Source organism: Lagopus leucura, unplaced genomic scaffold, assembly GCF_019238085.1.
Source record: "Lagopus leucura isolate 7727_CA_CO unplaced genomic scaffold, USGS_WTPT01 Super-Scaffold_100012, whole genome shotgun sequence".
Classification (NCBI taxonomy): domain Eukaryota; kingdom Metazoa; phylum Chordata; class Aves; order Galliformes; family Phasianidae; genus Lagopus; species Lagopus leucura.
This window is the reverse complement of record NW_024962267.1, coordinates 21,250,735-21,271,992: the sequence shown is the minus strand read 5'-3', so window position 1 is coordinate 21,271,992 and position 21,258 is coordinate 21,250,735. Positions and strand designations below refer to the sequence as shown.

The following is a 21,258-nucleotide window of genomic DNA, read 5'->3' as shown; positions in this document are numbered from 1 at the left end:
TCTTCACCTTTTTTCCTACTGGATTCCACCACTGTACTGATCTTGTGGGTTACCAACCTTCCCTGTTCTGCCATTTGACTCTGCCCTCGATATTTCAAATATAATGCAGTCAAAATACTCGTGTTGTTCATGTGTCATTATTAAAAGTTGTCTGTCTGAGCTCTCATTCGACATCTTAATAGTAGCTTACTATTACATAAGGAGGAAATTGATTAGTGATATCACGCACAGGTTGTCCTGGCTTAAAAAAATCTACCGTTCTTTGCCACAATAAACAGAGGAAGAAGTAGGGGAAGAACTGTTATTCTTGGTGGAAAGATAAAAGAATATTAGCAGATTCAGGGGTATGATACTGAAGGCAAGTCATACTTGATTTATGAAGGTGATTATGGCATGAAAGGTTATGTCCCAAAGGAAACACAAAAGATTATTTTCAGATATTGTTGAACACAAGTACTTCTGGCTGTCATGGAACTGTATGACAGATTTTGAAGACTGTAAACCTATGCCAGCTCTTTGAGTCCAAGTGGACTGAATCCTGCTTTGGGTACATTGATAGAAATTAAAATGGGAGTTAAGGCATTAAATTTTCCATCTCAGTCTGGGAGAAACTGAAAAGCTTACTAATTCTTTTATAAAATGTGTGACTAACCAAGCATGTTGCAACAAACTTGCATGATTAAAATATGAAAGGATTTTTGTGGTAGCTGCAATCCAATTATAGGTGTGGATTAACATACAAGATAACATATAGGATGTGTCCTAATTAAGAAGTATTTTTTTGTTGAATAAAAGGTAGGCACTATCTGTATTATGCATGAGTTTCTCATGGTGACTGAGAAATCTAATTTAATGGATAGGTAGATCAGAAAAAAGAAAGGGAGGGCAGAATGATGGAAGCTAGTCATAGGAGCAGAAAACAAGCAAGAAATTTACAAAATTTTACCCTGATTTCTAATGGTAATGTAAAATTTGCAGACGCCAAATTCAACGGGGCATCTTTTTTTTTTAAATGAAAATGTATGTACCTAGCTCCTGAGAAGCAAACACTGTTAATCTTATAAATCCATAGCTGCCATGATTTGGTTATTTTAACAAGCTTTTTAAATTAAATTTATTCATATGTATGTGCTCATGTATTTGCTAGTTTTGTTTCCCAGGTTTCTTTTTCCCCAAAGAATGTGAGCTAGATAAATGTTTCAGGTGAATAAGGAAGAATAATCCAATTTAATTCCATTTAGAGCTGCAATGCTGCACTGGGCTGTCTTGGCAGTTATCTTTATTCCTTCTAACCATTCAGTTCTCCCTCAATTTTCATTCAACATATTTTTGGTAACCACCTCAGTGTCCAAAAATGAGTTGCTGTTGACTGTAGGAGAGAGAAACTCTAACTTGACTGGTTAGAGTGTCTGGGGATTGCTGTTCTTCTGGTCGTTGCAGGCCTTGTTGTTCGTTAGAACTCATACAGTTATTTTTAATGAGTTGTGAGCACTAAAATTCATCACCTTTCCCTTGCCTCATCTATCCATGGTACTCTTCCTCTAGTTTGGAGTTTTTTTAGTATGTGGAAAGAATAAATAGGAGTAATATTGTGTGAAGTTGTTTGGCGTGGGTTATTCCTTGGAAAATGGATCCCTTATTTTTTGTTCAGTAGTACTAATGTGAATAGAATGGTCTTGCTAATAACAAACAGTTAGAGCTTGGCATTTGCTACTTGCTAATGATGTGGGGGGAGAAGTGTGCTGGGGCATTGCCAAAGTGAAATTGTGTGATTTGAATTAGTGTAAATAAAATAACATGTTTTTCCCATGAAAATACAAATCTCTGATCTGATGACCCAAGCCTGTTGCTTGAAAATGTATTTGCATACCAGAGGAATGCACAGTTTTAAAAAAAAAAAAAAAAAAAAACCAAAAAAAACAACCTGAAGAAATTGTTCAGACAGACTGTGCTTACAGAGATTGAGTAGAAGGCAGTCACCAATTTTGGATGTGTTTTCACTTCCAAGTGAAAGCTGTTATTTTTTTCTTAACTTGCATTTCTGTTTGAGGAGGTGGCTGTGACTATTTCAGTTTTATCTAATCAGCATTTTGTTGCTCAAAAAGCAATAGTTCTGCTTTTGAAGTTTAAAAGAAGCCATCGGCTCATTAAGTACCACATTACTTATGATATGGGAGAAAAAATTCCTGTGCTTGCTTTCAAAAGAGTCAGCTCTTCACTTGAGCCGGTCCACGTGTCCTTGCTGTGTGTCTGCATACATCAGTATCTGCTTTACCCTCTGCTGAGCATTAGGTGTTAGTGGATACAGGGGGATGCTATTCTATTCCAATCCCCTGCCTAGCAAAGCAAAACAGCTTATAGAAGATAATCTCCATTGTGCAGATATGGCATATATTACTTCTGCAGTTGCTATTTCTAATTCTATTAGAATTCAGACTGTCCTTGGGACTCTCTGGACCTTCTGTTTCAGCCTGAGATAACTTGCTCGGGTGTATTTCTAGGTGACTGGAATCTGTAACAGCTTGCTGACCTCCATTCTTCCTTTGTCCAAAACGTCTGTGGGGAAATCGTGGTGGAGGCTGTTCAGCTGCATGACTCTTCTACTGCATATGTTCAGCCGGAGCTCCAGTTACAGCCACAGCTCCATGAATGCTTGATTTGGAAGTGCTGGATCTTAGTTAATGTGATTTTTCAACTATGATACAGTGCATTCAAAAAAGGTTGAGGAGTGTATAGCACAATGGTTGCGTAGTTGATGTTAGGCATTGGAGACAGCATGATAGATTGCTGTGAGTTTGTAAAAGCAGTTTTTAGTTGTAATGTACTTGTTGGCTATCAGTCAAAGACATAGCTGCAGTACAGCTTTTGAAGGTGTGCTGCGTATATGTATATCTCTCTCATCAGCGGTTCCTCAAAGTCCTTCATTTATTTTGTGATTTGTTAGCTGAACAAACCTAAAATGGTAGGTCTAGCCTGGAGCCAATGTATCTGAGTGTGAGGGAGAGAAGGGCACTTAACGTATTGTCTCAAATGACTGCAAAAAGAAAATGTGTTTTTTTTTTTTCCAACTGGTGTGTTGTGCCCATTGACAGTGCACATGAACAAGAAATAACTGGTAAGCAATCTTGTCACTGGGAAGTTCTGTGTTTCAGTTGGTTTTGGAAGCTACCAAGGGCACTTAGCAAATCTGGCAAGTGGTTAAAGAATCAGGTACAATTTAGTTTTTCTTATTTGATTAATTTTTAGTTTTACCGTGTGTATTTTGGTATCCTTTTAATGCAGAGGAAGAAGAGCTGCTACAGTGAGAGACTATGATGACTGAGAACCTACTTGTCTCATTATTGAACCTCTTAATTCCCAGGGAAAAAAACTTCACAGTTTTTGGTCAGTCTGTTCAAGTGCTTATTGCCATTACTACTGGGACAGTTTCCTCAGTTCTCTCCCTAAGGTGTTTGTTTGTTTGTTTGTTTGCAGAGGTTTATAATAGGAACTTAGGAAGGAATTGAGCAAAAGTCACGTGAATTGATTTGATTATGCTTGGAAAAGGGAATTCTCCCATCCAGGGGTCTGGTCTAGATGATCAGTTAAGGTCCTTACTGGAATCACAGCCATGTTTTTCCTCGGTGGCTGACAACATTTAAGATGAAAAATGGAGCATTTGAAAAGTGAAATAAAGAGTTCTTGCATGACTTTTCTTTAAGTACTGGATAGCTACACTTCTATTTTTGTATTCAGGTAACTTTTAACTACAGTTGCTTAAAGATAGCTTTTCTCTGTATGCGGAGTCTTGGTTTGGGTCTCCAGAACAGTCTGTCCAGTGCATCCATCCAGCAGGCTGACAGAGCAGTTCTTAGGCATAAATCAGTTTGTGGTAACTGGTATTGAGCTTTGCACATTTTCATGTTTATGGTATTTCTTTTGCAGTCTCCATTTTTTTCCCCAGGTTTGAGAGAGTGGCTGGCTGAAATCAGTGTGTGGATCTTAAACTTGTGTATAGAGAACATCTGAAATGGAGTGAATTGGAAGGAGTGAGGATCCTGTGTGCATGGAAAAGAACCTCCGGGGCAGGAGGGGTGTTGAGCTGGGGCTGAGGGGGGGAGAGACTGAGAGAGGGAGTTTGAATGGATCCTGGTTAGGTAAGGCAGTTTTAATGGAAATGGTTTCTGAAGATACAGTGGCAGTCAGGTGTCTGACACTTTGTTTTGAGTCTTTAAACAAACGGAAATCCTCATCTCCTGAGATGGCCAGTTTGGTTTTATTGCTGTCTAAAGTACCTGAATTTAGTCTTAGAAACTCAGGTCCATCTTTGTACCCTGTGCTGATAACACTGCTGTTTTTTGTTCTTGTTCAGGTCTTCTCAAGGAAGTAGAACTTTTAGCAAAGGAGAAATTGGAACTTGAGTGCCAGGCAGAAAAGGACCATTCCAACTTACGCTCTCAAATGAAAGTTCTTGAGATGGAACTGGAAGAACAGCTGCACAGTAATCAAGACCTGACTAAACAATTGATGGAGGCTGCTGAGTTAAAGCAGCAAATTGAAGTCCTTGAAAAACAGCTTAAAAACCAGCGACAATTCATGGATGTAAGCAGGCTATATTCTCATGGCTTTTAGGTGACAAATACTACTCCTAGTTTGTGATTGCAGTCGTCCCTACAATACAGTGCATGTTGTTTTCTTCAAAAGATAAGTCTGTTGTATTCTAGTCTTGAAAAAGATTAGAATTAAAAAAGGAGGATTGAAAACAAGATTGTTTTTCAGTAGTACTAGATATATATGTATATATTTTCTTTTTATTAATTGCTGATGGTAACTTGTATGTACATTGGAGTTAAATTGTTTTTCTTTGTCTTTCCCTGTAACTTTATCTAAGCTTTCAGGACTACAGTAAGTTTTTTGTTACTTGTAAGTGAGCATGGCTTCTTCACAGCATAAAAAAATTAAAAAAAAAAAAAAAAAAAAAAAAAAAAAATCCTATCAATGAATCAACAAAAAAATTTCTTTTACTCAATAATTTAATGAAATTAAAAGTTTCTAAAAAGTATTTTACTTATTTTACTTATTTCTGGGTTGATAGGAACAAGCTATAGAAAGAGAACATGAACGTGATGATTTTCAGCAAGAAATTAAAAAGCTGGAAGAACAGTTAAAACTTTCAGCTAAGTTACAGACTTTGGGAAAGCCCAGGGAACATGGGGTGAGTAAAATCATGTTTAATGGCCAAAGGAGTCAAATACCAAAAACTGTATTCTCTTTGGTGACTTTAAGGGACTTCAGTGTGAGAGTATTTGCATTATTTAGAAAGAAGTGTTTTATTTGAACACATGAACTACAGTGAAGCTTCACAGTTCATGCATCTGATTTAAATTAACTCTGGAGAACACAGGTATTTCTCTACAAAGGACAACTGAGGAAAGGCTTCTGGGTTCCAGACTTGTTGTATTTATGCAACTACACTAGTTGTCATAAAAGATATTCTTCGTCCCTCTGGCTTGTCCTATTTCAAGTTTATAAATCAGTCCTTTTGTTTGTATACTCATTGATTTGATACTTGGTTTCAAAAATTAACTTTTTTTTTCTTCCTTTTTTCATAAATGAACATTATACAGAACTATGACTTGATTCTACAGGTATGGAAAACAGCATGAACATCTCTTTAACCTATCTTTCCTCTTCTTTCAAACCCTTCTACTTAATTAGATACGCTTTTGCTTTTTTCTCTTCTTCATATGTCAAGCCTGCTTCAGTTTGACTCAGAGATACATGTTTTAGAATGACATGATTTTTTCAGGGGCTTTCATTTTAATTTCTTGTCTATAAGTACTTTTTTTTTTTTTTTTTTTTTTTTTTTTTTGGATGAGTGCTGTATCTAGCTCTAGGGCCCCCTGCACAAGAAAGAAGTGGACCTATTAAAGCAGGTCCAGAGAAGAGCAACAAAAATGATCAACAACCACTTTGATCAACAACCACTTATGAAGATGGGCTGAGGGAGCTGGGCTTGTTTTGCATGGAGAAAACTGGGGACTTTCAGTACTTAAAAGGAGAGAGTGTGATTTAATGTGACAAGACAAGTGGGAATGGTTTTTAACTGATGAGAGATTTGTATCAGACGTTAGGAGGAAAAATCTTCACTCAGAGAGCAGTGAGGCCCTGGCACTGCCATCCAGGGTGCTGTGGGTGCCCCGTTCCTACAGGTGCATGAGGGCAGGTCGAATGGGCCCCAGGCAGCCTGACCCTGTGGTGGGGACAAGCAGTCCATGGCAGGGGGTTGGAACTAGATGATCTTTGAGGTCCCTTTCAACCAAAGCCTTTTTGTGATTCACAGAATTCAAAGTCTGTCAGACTGTTAAGTGGCTTAGTAAAGGGGAAGTAAAGGAAAGTTTAATATTATTTGGTGTAACATTTACAACTTCTTTTGAAAAGGAATAAAATCTTGAATGGAAAAAGGCACAAGGGAAGTAACTAAGCAAGTGAAAGTAAAGTGTATATATCTGTACAGTATGTGCATCAGGATTTAGACAGTTCCTACACAGCTGTTTAACAAAGCTATAATAGCAATAATTACTTATTGCACTGAAGCAGTTCATTTGAGCTTTTAATTTCTGCATGTAGCAATAAGAACAAATTCATGGTTATTGTTTGCTATTCTATGCACTCAAGGTATATGTGAGTGGAATTATTTGGGGAATGAAGTGCTGACATGATAGCTTGGAGCTATCATGTGATTGTTTGCCATGGGGTTGAAGGCTGTGAAAGTATTTTCTGATCTACAGAATTGCAGCACTAGCTTTCTAGTGGGGTGGTATTTGAAAATATAAATTTCATATGTAAAGTGTTGTGGTGTCTGGGGTTCTGATGACTTCTGGCAAAATCTTACTGCAGTAGAATGTATTGGACGTTTAAAAGTCTTTTCTATACCTAAACACTTTTCTGCATGGCCTATTTTGTGTTTGACACTTGTTGATTTACTGATAGCACAGGGAGGGCTTGAGATGGAGGTACGGATATCTACATCTATCCAGATTCTTCCGTATGGACACATGTATAATTAAAGGTCTATAAGCAAGTGAAAATGTAACAATAATCACTTTTGGTATTAACTAGTCTATGATGCTCTGTTTATTGATTAAATTGTTTGTGTTCCTCTGTATTTTACTAGAGAGTGTTCTGCTTTAGTACCATCTGTACAACAGAGATACGAAGTTCTATATTACTATGAAGTATTTTTATTTTATGATACAGTAATGAAACTTCTATAAATTCAGTCACTTCTTGAACAAAGCTTTTATTTTATAATGGTGTTGACCAAAAAATTCTCTTTCGGTAGATCTTCCATTGCTTTTGCTTCTGGGCATGCTTTCCATGTCCTTGATGACTTTATCAGATATGATATAGTCTGTCACACTCAGTTCTTTCCTGCCTGTCACCCACCAATGCTTCTAGCCCTGCCTTCGCATTAGTTATGGGGATGAATGAGTTTTCCTGAGACTCTGTGCATGATTGGATCTTACTGAGCGAAAGTGCAAGTTGTCATCCTTTGTATATTTAAGCACCTTTTAGTAAAGGAGTGCTAGTTCTCTATTGACTATGGTGAATGTCTCTGCATGGGAGGCATTGATGAAGTTACATATTTATTTTTCAATTCTTGGTATTTTCCTTTAAACTGGAATTCACTGAAGTAATAAAAATTAGTTCTGAGGTTACAGAAATACATCCAATATTATTAGTAATAATCCATGTAATACTGAGGTTTTTTTAATCTTAATACATAAATACAGCAAATAAGGACCTTGTTGATGACCACTGGGCCTTCAGAGTATACTTCTATGAAACATTTGTTAGACTACTATAAATGCTAAATGAGAGTAATCAAATTTGTATTTGAAGAGCCCCTCCATTCAGAAAGCAAAATATCAGGAAGTTACTTTTTCATCCTTTTTCCATCTCTGATTTATCTATTGTCTAATTACTAGTTTAATCCATAGCAATATTCTGCCTGCTTAGCATTAAAATCCTTCTGGTTCCAACTGGAAGCTTCTTATGTTACCTGAGTGTCAGTATAATGTGATTTCTGTATAGGTAGAATCTTTACAAGCAGAAGTAAAACAGAAGGTGGATGATTACAATAAGCTGCTATTAGAAAAGGAACAAAAACATCAAGAAATTACAGCTCGTGATAAAGAGATTGAAAAACTGGCGGCACAAGTACAAGAACTGGAGCACAGCAGTACTGAAGTCTCAAAGACTGTAAACTACTTGCAACAACAACTTCAAAAAATGAAGAAAGTAGAAACTGAATTAAAACAGGTAATTTTTAAATACTTAACTAGGATAGGCATTATTCAGACATTGTCTTCATGGGAGCTGTCAATAACTTTGTCAGTGTTCTTGGAAGCTATCTCTTGCATCCAGGAGTGAGAGACTATTGTGTCAAAGGCAGCTATTACAGCCACAGTTTTAAACAAACTCTGGCTTTATGGACTTTATGACATTATTATATTGTCAACTGTCATGTTTGCACGGATCAAAACTCTTTGTTTCTCTGGAAGATCCTTAGCGATAGTATTACTGACTGTAAAGTATGGTGGGTATTTAGTAAGTAACCGTGCTAAAATTATATATGCTTAATCAGTAGCTCTCCTCGCTCTGTCTCTGGAGCCAGATCAATTTGCCCTGCTCCCAAAACTGTTGTGTTTTATATTGCTACCTCAGATTTAATCACAGCTTAAGTAATTGAATTATATTCAATTTATCAAAACTCTTGCCTTTCCGCTAAGCATCTGAGTAACCTTTCCTGTGTTATTATAATAAATATATTTTTCCTTCCAGCAATTTTCCTTGGTTAAGTATTGTTCATGTGTATGACAAGTTTGAAGATTTCAGAGTAGCGTGATCTAAACTAAATTCACTTTTTCATTGATTATTCTTTAAATATTGCTTCCATTATTTATTTTAAAAATAGTGAACAAAGTATTTTTATTATAACTTCAGTTACGTATAATATAGACTGGTTGGTCTCGGTTCAGTAAGTACTACTGTTGCAATATCACTATTGCCAAATAGATGGTATCTGGAGAACTGTTTTAGATTTCTCTGTGCAACAAAGGCATCAACAGAGTGGAGCAAGTTCAATAGAGTACCATCAATATAAGGTGGTTAAAGGGCTGGAGCACATGATTTATGAGGGAAAGCTGAACAGGATGTGTTTAGCTTTGTGAAGGTCATATAGATCCCTGCAACGGTACTATGAGGTTATAGAAAGTATAGGCAGACTTGGAGGTGCGCTTGAAAGGAGGAAGAAATGCAGGGGAAATTCCAACTAAACAATGGAGGAAAACTGGGGGCAGTCTGTGCTGAAAGAGGAACTCAGAGTGGCAGTGGTTTCTCTGACTTTCAGATATCTAGAATTTGGCTGGCCAAGTACCTGACCAGAGACAAGTTTGTTCTGCTTTGAGCTAGGGTTCAGAGCAGAAAGCTCCAGAGACTTTTCCCAACCTCAACTGTTCTGTCATTTTATACAAACGTGCAAAAGCTTTGTCTCTTAGCTTTCTGTATACTTTGCCTTGAAGTAAATGGGGACTACAATGCCGCTGTTCCAAGTTGCTCTTGTATCTGAACCCCTGGCACTTTGTTGAATAGGTTTTCCTTATTCATATGAATTAAAGCCATCTTTTAGATCTCTGAATAACCCAGTAAACTGGTCGTTCTCTAAAAATCCTAAACAAGCCAAATTTAAATTTTTCGAGAAATCATGTCTTTAATTTTAAACAAAGTTACACCACTTGATTTACCAAATGTAGTTATTGTGATACCTCATCACTAAGCAGTTTTGTGCATCACGTAAGTGACAAATAAGCCCTAGGTGTGATTGTCACAAGATTTTTTTTGGTAAAAATACATTCAATATGAATGGCAGCTATGGATTTTCACTGCCTCCACAATGCCAACATACAAAAATATACGCAGTGTAGATAATAGAGACTAGTGCTACTGAGAAATAGGCCTGGGAAGACCAATTTCTAATATGGGGCAGTATATTCTTTTTATGAAGAATGGTGACTTAACTCACGTTTATTGGAACTATCTGTCCTGTCATCACGTGCATAGAGTTACATATTCCTTGTTCTTTCCTTGTCCAGTTCCTTTCTGTTGTTCAAGTCATTGATATGTAACAGTGATGCTTTTTCTTAGGATTGTGCTTTGAGAAGTTGGGCCATAGTAGGTTGTAAGCTCTTCTTTTTGCTCCCTTAAGGAGCCTGCTAGCCTATGTGTTTTGGTATCAGGCAAAGACCCTTTATCTATGTGGGCACCCAGAAGCATCTCTTATAATGATGGTGAAGCACATAAAGCTATGATTTTTGCCTGGGTTGCTGCTTGCTGTCGTTGGTTCACTGTCAAGACCTTAGAACATAGCAACAGGAGAACGTTGATGTCTCCTGTGTGCAGAGCTCTGGGAATAGTATGGCACACACATAGCTCTGCTGTGTACTAAATGCAGGAACATCTGAGAGGAAGCGGCCTGGTTCTGTTGTAATCCATCTGGATTTTCATGTTGTCACTGGGGGCTTTTATTCAGTGATCAGAAGCTTTGGAATGGTGTGGATAATATCTTGCTTGTGGTTGATGTGAAAGCTAAAAGATAGGCACCAGTGTTACTCGGGTTTTGCTGTGGTCTGTTTAGTCATGTCTGTCAGCAGGATTCCTCAGAGGCTGCTGAATACCGTAAGTTCCACGTGATGATAAGAGAAGTTTTTGTTTTACCCTTCCGGGCAAACAAATATTTCTCTGGTAGGTGCTTTCCTACTCAAAAGTGTAGGTAATAACTTTGTAATTTCTTGCTTTATCCTGCAAGAGAAATTAAGTGAGGATGACACAGCGTTGCACCCCAGCTGGCTGTCTCCCTGTAGTTTCCCTTTTATTCCTGTGTGCTTTGTGGATGGGGGAGATGTCTCCATTGATACCAGTCCAGAATGGCTTTCTACTAAAGGGGTGCTGACTGGAGACTGGATGACATCAAGAATTTCCTTCTTGAACGTCCGTTCAAGATCCTGAGAAGGATTGTGAGAGCCACAGAGGGAACTGAAGGAAAAGCTTTAAAAATAAAGAAAAAAGCAAAAACATGATAGCTTGAAAATCTGACAGAAATGTACAGTCTGACAGAAATGTAGTGCTGGTGCTTCATATCCTGATGTTATGTGATATATTTGTAGGTGGTGTTTGATCTACCCTCTACCACTTAATTTTAATTAAATCTTCACCTCTTAGGCTTAGCTTAGTAACGTATGGTAACATAATCAAATTGGATATGGCTAAAGAAGATGTTTAGAGTATTAACCATACGGAACAGTGTATGATTGAAAAAGTATACCATTATGACTGTGCTAAATTTTCAGAGGCCTAACTTAGATTTGAATGTTTTTAGCGCATTTGTTATAGTTTTGCATTCCTATACCTTTGTAGAACGTTGGAATTAAGTATTTTTGTTCTTGCATTGGAGCTTTTCAGGCATGAAGACGTATTCTGGCAGGATTATTCTGTTTGATTAGGTCTGTATATTGACTACAATCAACACTAACATAAAAGTTACTTTGCAGGATAAAGAAGCATTGCAACAGCAGCAGTACAACAATTTGATTCAGATCTCTGCCCTGCAATCTAAATTGGATGAAGTCAGGCATGGAGTACCTATGGAAGGCACTTCTGACCAAGGGCTGAAGGAACAGCTACAGGCAGAACACGAATCACTTGAGAGGAAGGAAGGAGAGGTAATCTGTTCAGTTTCAGTATTGTCCTGTAGACTTTGGATCACTCATGTAGTTCTAGAATCATTTTCTGCAAACTTGTAACTGAGAGTTTAAGCCTTGGATTAAGTTCTTGAATGCACGCATGAAGGTGCATACACACCCACCTACTCACCCCCACATACTTATGCTGTGTATTCAGATAATATCAGGTAATATTCACCCTCACAATTTTGCAGAAAACACCAGTCTGAGTGGTGCAGTTGGTATAATAGAATGTAGGGATGCCGTGCAAAGGGACCTTGACAGTCTTGAAAGGTGAGCCAGTACGAACCTAATGAGGTTCAACAAGGCCAACTGCAAGGTGTTCTGTTTGGGTTGGGGCAATCCTAGATACGTGTACAGACCTGGAGAAGAACTCACAGAGAGCCCTGTTGAGGAAAGGCTTAGGAGTTCTGGTGAATGAAAAACTTAACATAAATAAGGAGCATACGTTTTCAGCCCTGAAGGCTAACTTGGTCCTGGGCTGCTTCAAAAGAGGAGTGGCCAGCAGGGCAAGGGAGGTGATTGCTTGTCTCTACTCAGCCTTTGTGAGCCCAACCTGGAGTTTGAGGCCCCCAGCACAAGAAAGATATGGAGCTGTTGGAATGGGTCCAGATGAGGGCCTCTAAGATGATCAGAGGGCTGAAGCACCTCTCCTGTGATGAGAGGCTGCGTGAATATTCAATGCTTAGATGTTTTTTTGATAGCTGTGTACTGGGATTAGTGCTGTGGTGTTTCTTTCTGCCTCTTAATAGAAGAATACTGTTTGTAACTGCTTGTGATAACATTAAACATCAAATGCTAACACTTAATTTTTTTATTAAGCATTTTATCTCAAACTAACATCAATGGTCAAGCCTGGATTGTTCAGAACATATATTAACACATCTTTCATGAGCAGTTTTATTTTTAATTTTTTTTTAAAGAAAATAAAATCACCGTTGAAGGAATTTGCTACCCAGATGAGGAGCTAGAGTACTAGTTTCTTATTCTTTGTGTGTCTCAGATATTTTATTAATGTCAGCTGATTAGGGAAAATTCAAACTGTGTCTACTGAAACAACTTTCAGTAAGTATAGCAAAGAGTGAAACTTTGTTTTATGCTTAAATTTCAGAAATTATTAAAACTATCCATTTTCTTCACTTCTAGATTGCAAGCTTGTTAGACCACCTAGAACAACATAAGGATAAATTGACCAGTAAAAATGAGGAGATATTACAGCTGAAATTGCAGCTAGAGGTGCAAAAAAATCTTAGCACTTTCACCATCAACCAGCTTCAGCTAGAGAACGCGCAATTGAAGGTAGGCTTTCTTAGCTTTAGTGTTCACCAGCTAAAACGTGAGAGACATGTTTTTGTAAGTATTGTGGTCTTCAGCTCATATTGTGATAAACACGCATTTTGTTTGTTTCTGTTGCAGCACAAATGCAATATTCTCTTGACAAAAGATATCCTAGAACGACTCAAACGCTGTAGATTCATGCTTTGCTTATGACAATATCTTCTGTATTAATTTGACTTAGGAAGCTTAGCTTTTTCTCTGACCCTAATAAATTATGATCTGAGCTGTTTTGTGTGCATACCTGACATCTATGGCCATAGCAAATATTTTAAGATGTAAAACTGGTTGATTGTCAGTCATTAGTTTTTGTTTCACTTTGTAAGTTAAGAACCAGTGTGGCAATTTAATCCAGCGATACAAACCCAAATAAACTAGTTGTCCTTGTTTTCTTAAATTAACAATACAGTAAGGAGGAGAACATTTAAATACAGCCTATAATTTCCTTCTGCCACTAGGCTGGGAGATAAACAGACTTTTCTGATGAGGTTAATGTTTTTCTCATTAGGATCTAACAAATCTTCATGTAAAGCAAAATCAGGTCTTGGATGTAAATGATTCGTCAGCTCTGTCCTTCCCACAAGCTCTACTTAAAGAAAAGAATCAAGAAATAGATCACCTGAATGAACAGCTGAGAAGACTGCAATTTGAGCTAGTGAATACCCTCGAGAATAAAGTAAGAATATTTACTAGTTCATTGCTTGATCATGCTTGAGGAGATTATAGAATCATAGTATCATTTGAGTTGGAAGGGATCCTTGGAGGTCATCTAGTCCAACTCCCCTGCAATGAACAGTGTTGTTGTATTGCAAATGAAGCCTCCTGGTAATTCTCTTAAGAAAGTAGAGAGTATTCTGCATAGCTATCCATCTGAAATCTATAAATTCTTCCTGCTGTTACAGTTATGATTTAATGCCTATGCTATTTAACGAAAGAAATAATAGTTTTGAATTCTACGTGCAATAGTAATTCTGCCTACATACTTAAATATTTCAACCTTATCCTTTTGTTCAGCTTGTTGAAGACCAAAAATCTGAAATTGAAGAACTCAGGTCTGTTATTGAGCACCTTCGTGGGGACCAGGAACGGCTGAGTAAAGACAAAGATGAAGAGGTAGAGCAACTTCACGGAGTAATTGAGAAGCTCCAAAAGGAGCTGGCACAATTTGGACCAGTATGTCATGAAGTTAGTGACAACCAAGGTGACATTTTTCAATTTGGATTGGAAAAGTCAGTGGAAAACCTGCAGAAGGAGTTGAAGAAGGGATTGATAGATTGTCAGGGTGATACTGATCTAGGTGGAAGAAATGCATTGCTACTTTCCAAGGTGAAGGAACTTGAGGAAGAGCTAGAGTTTACCTCGGCTGCTAGAAAAGACCTGCAGCAGCAGCTGGAAGAGAAAGAAACACAGTTCAAAGTGGAAGTGGAAATTTTAGAGAAAAAATGCCAAAACTTACAGGAATCATCAAGGCAGCACTTTGCAGAGGTAAACACTCTGAGATTACAGTACAGTGCACTTCAGGAAGAGTACAGCCTTCTCCAAACACATATTTCTCAGAGAGAATTTGAAGCAAGGATTGCTGCTTCTTGTGTTCAGGAACTCGAAGATAGTGTGAAAGAGAGGGAACTGAGTATTCTTGGAAAAGATAAGCAGGTAAAGACAGCAGTGGCAGATCAAAGAGAAGCTGATGAGGGTGCGTTGCAATACTTAACAAAACAGACATCAGAACTTGAAACTGAGTTGAAAAAGAAAGATGCGAGTCAGGCTCAAGATGTTTGTAGTCGTGAGTTTGAAGTTTCTAGACTTGATTTACATGTGCAAGCAATGAATCAGAAAGAAGTATGTAATCAGAGAGAAACTGATGAATTGGAAGGTAACATGACAAAATTGAAAGATCAAATCAAGATATATACAAAAGAGCTTGAAGCCTTACGTTTGGAAAGAGATGAACTTATTTCACAGTTGGAATTGTACAAGCCAAAGGAAGTCCTTAAGAAGGGAATGGAGGAATTGGAAGCACTGGAAATACATGTTGATCAGTCATTTGCTTCCCCACCTGATAATCTGGTATGTGATTTTTTTATTTTATAGTGTCCTGACTTTGTTTTCAGTAAGCTAATTTTATGTGTTTCATAAAGCCTTATAGTTTGTCTTTTTCAGTGCTGTAGTAGTAGAAAAAAGCTGATTCAATGGCCTGTACTACAAAAGATTCTAAGAAAGAGTGAAGATGAATAATGCGGTATAAAAATGGCTATATTGAGTCAGTTTAAGAGTCTGTTTTTGCATAGTTTCTCTGGCAGTGACTAGAGAGAGATAATTTTATTAGGAACCTTTATTTACTCTGAACCATTTTATTTTCTCCAAATAACAAAACATGAGCTTATATTGTTCAGTTTTTGAATTAGAACTAGAATTCAGATGATTTGTTCTTTAGAGAGCTATATGCATCTGTCTCACCAAATTGCTGTCCACTAGGGGTGCCTTACACAAGTGATAGATGTTGATAAGAGAGCTTATGTTGTGGGTATCTAACCTTTTGGCCTGTCTGGGCCACACTGAGTGAACAGGAATTGTCTTGTACATAAAGGTCACTTTGAAAGTTCTATTTATTTCTGTGAAAACTACAACTGATACAAATAACACCTTTGATAGTGCAAATTCTCACCTTCGAAATGCTGTTTTTCACTGTAGCCACAACTATTAGCTATGCATTTTCACCAGTGATGAACAAGAGTCTGCATGCCACACTCATAAAAATATGCACCAGCGACGGTAACCCACTGTCACCACTGCTGAAACACCACCACCACTGCCTCACCATGTTCGCATCCACAGTTTGGTCTTCACAGACATTCAGCAATTGTCAATGAATGTCAGTACGTGCCATTTTTTCCTCATGGAGGAATTATTTCCACCCCTTTGCTTCATCCATAATTCCATGTCAGATGCCATTTTGTCAGAGGGCTGCTTTGCAACCATCTGTCAGATTGCAACAGCGTGGAATGGACTACTGGTGGTAGGCTCAACCTCTACTGCCATGCCACCACCATCTGCCTCTTTTATTGTGGGCCAACATCATGAAATAGGAGGCATTACTTTCAAAGCAGCCCTCATAAAATTTATACTGTAGTTCATGTATATAGGTAACAAAATTTATTTTAATGTCCAGTATTTTGTTATTAAAACAAAAACACCAAACTGGTGTGATATTTGACCCTCTTTTTATGAAAGTAATGCATGAATCTCTGGTTTGATGGCAGTGGCTACAGTTCTGAGCTCTCAAGGTTTAGATATTAAGAGGAAGTTTTTCACCCAGAGGGTGGTGAGGCACTGGAACAGGCTGCCCAAGGAGGCTGTGGATGCCCCATCCCTGCAGGCATTGAAGGCCAGGCTGGATGTGGCTCTGGGCAGCCTGGGCTGCTGGTTGGTGCCCCTGCACGCAGCAGGGGGTTGGAACTGGATGAGCATCATGGTCCTTTTCAACCCAGGTGATTCTATGATTGCTCTCTTTCAAGTTGCAATAGCAACTTCTACATAGTAGAAGCTGATAACTGACCTCCATGAGCTACTGCTTTCTAGTGGAAATCACTTGTAGCAATACTGCCTTTTTCCTGTGCAGAGTAGGAGTACAATTGCTTGATCTCATGTTAGTAATAATTGCTTGTTACAAATTTGTATTGCTAGAACACCTTATTCAAGTTTAAACTGTCTTCGTTTGTTTTGTTTATGATGCAGTGTGAGGTGCATGCACAACTTTAAAATCATGATTTAGATACAATTTGAATGTAGGAAAGATGCATATTATGAGTATGGAAACTGCTCAAGGTGGTCTTTTTTCTTTTGGATTCAATGCAGGCAGCATTAAAGTCTGCAAATAATTCACAGAACAAAAAGGATTTAATTGTAAAGATGGCACTTCATCAGTAAGAGCTTAGTTCTGAATTAGGAATTTGTTAGGATTCAGTGAAGGGAGAACTGGTAGAACTGTAGAAGATATAAAGGTATGCTGGAACTCTGAGGGAAATTAAATGATTTAAAGTAGATTTTAAGTAGAAACTTGGTTTCTCAAATGTTGAAGTTCTTGTATGTATGCCAGCATGTATATTTCCATGTTTAAGTGCTACTAGTAATAGGATAGGTTGAAGAGAGGTGGTCATTGAAGTTGGAGAATGCATTGAATGAAAGTAAGCAAATGAGTTGTCTTCAAGCATGTGTTATCATAGACCTGTTCATGTGGACCTGGATCATCCTAGAATAAGGAAAATTACAGTGCTTGATTTATCAACTATTCAGGCTAGATAGCTGAGAGCTGGAGAAGTGGGAAAACAACAGTATTTAGGTGGTGCTTTTGTTCTAATATGAATTAGGTAAATGTCATTTGGGATGTGATGCTGAACCACTTAAGAGAAAATAAAATGATCATTGCTTAATCAGAAAGCCCACGTGGAATTAAGCCGTTCTTTACTTACTCCTGAACAGTGAATTAAAGGTGGTTCAAGATGTTAACACTGAAGAGCCTTTGTGTAGCAGTGGATGTGACACAAAGAAATGCAGTGTTCTTAGAGGAGCAAAGAAACACCTTACAGTTAATCTTAGGTTCAAAAGTGGAAGCAGTGAAAATTAAGAAATACATTAACATGAAAGGTGGAAGAGTAGCAGAAAGGAGATAGCTCCTAGTTTCTTCTGAATTGATATGGCAGGTACAGGAGCCATCCATAGAACTACTCTTCCCAACTTTTTTTCCGGTGTCCTGGGTCAGAAATTAAGTCTTAAGATAATTCAAGAGATTTTTCTAGTTAGAAATAAAAACGTGTTGTTTTTCTATTTTTTTTTTTAAGTAGGAAGATTATCTACACAGCTACAAAGAATATCCTTTTTCTTGTGTGATGCAAAAGTCAGCTCTGCTGAAATAGGTACATTTCTTTCTGTATAGAATTTTTTTCCTCCACTAATGATTTGCCTGTTTAAAAAAGCCAGGTTAGCTGGTATGTAAACTGAAGTTTGGGATCATTTTTATATAAAATCTAGAAATCATCATAGATTTGATTAATAGAAATTTTTAAGTGGGTGTTTTACATTTCTAAAGTCATATTTAAATTCCATTGAACAATTAACATGTTATCTCATTGCAGGAAAATGTTGCTTTGTTTGACTGTACTGCTCATGATACAAATAAACAATCTCAGGTTAAGCTATCAGAAGAAAATATCTCAATGCAAAAATTGGACATGATCAACAGCTCTGAAGAGCAAACTTTGAAAAAGCCTCCCCATCAAGCTCCCAATTCTCCAAAAAACAGTGTGAATGAAGGCTGTACTGAAGGTACTCTTAAAAACTTCCAGGATTTCATTGTGGATGTGACTTCATGGGATTCGCCTGAGATTATGAGAAAGCAAGATATAAGCATGGACCTTCAACCAGTGCTTAATCTGACACCCTTTTCAGAAGCTGAAAGTACAGGTCTTGAAATGGTGCACAGTAGGTCATCCCTGCAGGGTGATAATTCTGTTTTGTTGGGATTTCCCTACCTTTATGAAAACGGCAGTGAGGAAGCAGCAGACAGAGCAGATGTAAAATCTCCAGTTTCCAGTGGAAGTACCTACTCTGTTGATGACCAAGATATGGAGAAGATTTTGGTAAGTAGTATTTGTGTCTGATTTCCTTCTAATGACACAAGGCTGCTCAGTTTTGTCCTCCTAGATCAGTGCTGAGCCATTGGCTCTAAATAGTACAAATCTATACATTGAGACACTGTACAGGCTTGCTCTGGATATACTGTTATTAGCTTCTTTCTCACTGTCAGACACCAGAGCAAATTCTGGACTGTACTTAAACAATTGTCTACCACAGCTCATAGTAAGTGGAAATAGTATTCCAAAATCTAAAATTGAGCAATAAGATGCTCACAGCATGCTTGTGTCTTATAATCTTTATGCTGTTGATACGATAGCGGTAAAAATACAAATATTGCTCCTGTGTTCTTAGAAGGCTTGTTGAGAGGCCTCTGCGGACCTTGGTATTTTCTGGTGGGGCTTTGTGGAAGTAACTGATAAAACTGTGACAGTGCTTCATGTGTAAGTAGGTAATTGAGCTGAATACTGTACAACTTTCTGACAGTAAATTGAGTACTATGGTAATAGTTCTCTATTGGCGGGTAACTTTGTCGCAGAGAGTTCAAAGGGTTTTAAAATGAGGGAATAAGTGTATCTGCACAAAAGAGCTCTTCTCAGAGATAGACAACTTACATTCAGCTCTGGAGATCAGAGAAATGTATTTTTCTGATAGAGGACTGAACGTTTGGGCTGGTTTGGGCTTGTTGGCTATGTGGACGTTAGCATGGCTCTTGGTGTGGTAGTGCAAAGGGCCGTTCAGTCAGAGGAGCTGGGAACCTGGTTTTCAAAAATTCCCCTTCAGTGTTCAAAAAAAAAAAAAAAAAAAAAAAAAAAAAAAAACCGAAAAAAACCCAAACAGGTTGGACGGAAGCTGACTGTACTGTGATTACAATAATATCTTGAAGATAAGCTTAAGCCTGTTTTATTGGAAAAGGATGAATCTTTTGGATGCTGACAGAATAAGAGATGTTGTGTCACATTTGGCATTTTGGGAACCTCATCATGAGGTATCCTTAATCTTAAGGCCACTGCTGTACCCCTGCAGACAAACTGAATGTGTTCCAGTAGAGCTCTATCATCTTTCCTTGATTTGCGTATTTCATCATGTACTGTGCAGTTTAAAGTATCCTTTTGTGCTGAAAAAGTTGTGTTCTTGCAAATTGTAAAATGTATTTCTACTTGCGTTCTGCTACAGCTAAAGCATATCTAGAAAGAAATTATTACTGTGTTTCTCTTTAAATTACAAATCAGCTGAGACTAAATAAAAAATGCTTCTCTTTCAAAGGCCATTCCATTTGTTAAGAGTACTGAAAAGGAGAAAAATTCAGGTGAAAAGGCTTTTGAGGAGTACCAGAGGTGATTTGCTGTTCATATTTGCTGTAACTAACTTTAAATCAAGTAGGCATTTGCTAAATTCAATATCAATAATAAAGTTACTGTAAATATAGAAAAAGTGACTGATTTCAGAAAAAGTAAATTAATTGAAAAACTAATTCCAAGCAGATGAGAGAAACAGATAATCTAACTCCATCTGATTTGCAAGATGACATAAGATCGGGAGCATCTGCCATAGACGTGATGAGCAATGAATGTGACAGCAGTGAGTTTAACTTTTGTTTATTCCTTTTACCTTCTGATAACTGGTATAGAAGTATACCATTTCCTCTATCCCCAATTTTCTTTTACTGTGCATCTTTCATTTGAAAGCTATACTTTTCTTAGTTGGTTCGGAGGTGTTGTATATTCAAGCTGGTAGAAACCTGCTTTTACTTGTACTTGCTTTTATTTGTACATGCTAGAAATGAGATATGGGAGTTTAGCGAGTCCTGACTTAACAACATCACTGTGGCCATAGGCTGCTTATGACCTTTTAGCTTGTTTAAGTGGCTGTCTTGTGCAGTTATGCTGGTTTCAAATTCTCTTTCTATTTGTAATCCCTGGGGTGGGGGAACTGTCTCTTTCTCTAGGTACCAGATCAAATTTGGCAGCTAAACAAACATCAGACCACTCAAATGCTAATTTCATGGCTTATCTGCGGTACTGTGGCATGTTTCCAGATACAGAATCAGTGAGAGAAAAGGAAACACTTTCACCACAATTGAAGGTAATATGTAAATAATGTAAGCATATTAGGGAATTAAAATGGAAACAGCAGAAATGAAATGCTGATATAAAATAGTGTTAGCTGCTACATTTGCACTGTAAACTTTCTGTAATGGCTTTAACTTAAAATTGAGGTAGGCTACAGGGAGTTCAAATGCAATAGTACTTGAAGAAATGTAAGTGATATTAAAGGAGAAGTAGTACACTTTTAACATAGTAGTAAGTGCTGCTTCTCCAGATGTCTAACAGGCACCTTCAGCTTACTCAGTGTATAAAGGAAGATCTGAAAAACAGAGTTTTGATGCATGAAAGCAACTGAAACAGTTTAAATTATTACTGGAAAATCTGAGTGCACAGTCCAGTACTGAATGTTTAGTATGAACAATTTGGTGTGTTTCCATTGTTAATGCTTGCTAAAGGGTTGT

At 37.6% G+C, this 21,258-nt stretch overlaps 1 protein-coding gene across 4 annotated transcripts in view; it reads left to right on the top strand.

The window, feature by feature from the left end:
* The window catches only part of PCNT (pericentrin), a 101,606-nt gene that overhangs the window by 56,860 nt on the left and 23,488 nt on the right, over nucleotides 1-21,258 (top strand). For 2 of the 4 annotated variants that reach the window (XM_042874337.1, XM_042874334.1), the window contains 11 exons: nucleotides 4,352-4,581; nucleotides 5,075-5,194; nucleotides 5,607-5,627; nucleotides 8,077-8,304; nucleotides 11,592-11,762; nucleotides 12,930-13,082; nucleotides 13,627-13,794; nucleotides 14,133-15,185; nucleotides 18,251-18,754; nucleotides 20,231-20,330; nucleotides 20,698-20,834. In XM_042874337.1, the coding sequence (XP_042730271.1) occupies nucleotides 4,352-4,581; nucleotides 5,075-5,194; nucleotides 5,607-5,627; nucleotides 8,077-8,304; nucleotides 11,592-11,762; nucleotides 12,930-13,082; nucleotides 13,627-13,794; nucleotides 14,133-15,185; nucleotides 18,251-18,754; nucleotides 20,231-20,330; nucleotides 20,698-20,834 (2,885 nt within the window). The remainder of the gene's footprint in view (nucleotides 1-4,351; nucleotides 4,582-5,074; nucleotides 5,195-5,606; nucleotides 5,628-8,076; nucleotides 8,305-11,591; nucleotides 11,763-12,929; nucleotides 13,083-13,626; nucleotides 13,795-14,132; nucleotides 15,186-18,250; nucleotides 18,755-20,230; nucleotides 20,331-20,697; nucleotides 20,835-21,258) is intronic. The other 2 variants (XM_042874335.1, XM_042874336.1) reach the window with 2 other exon arrangements.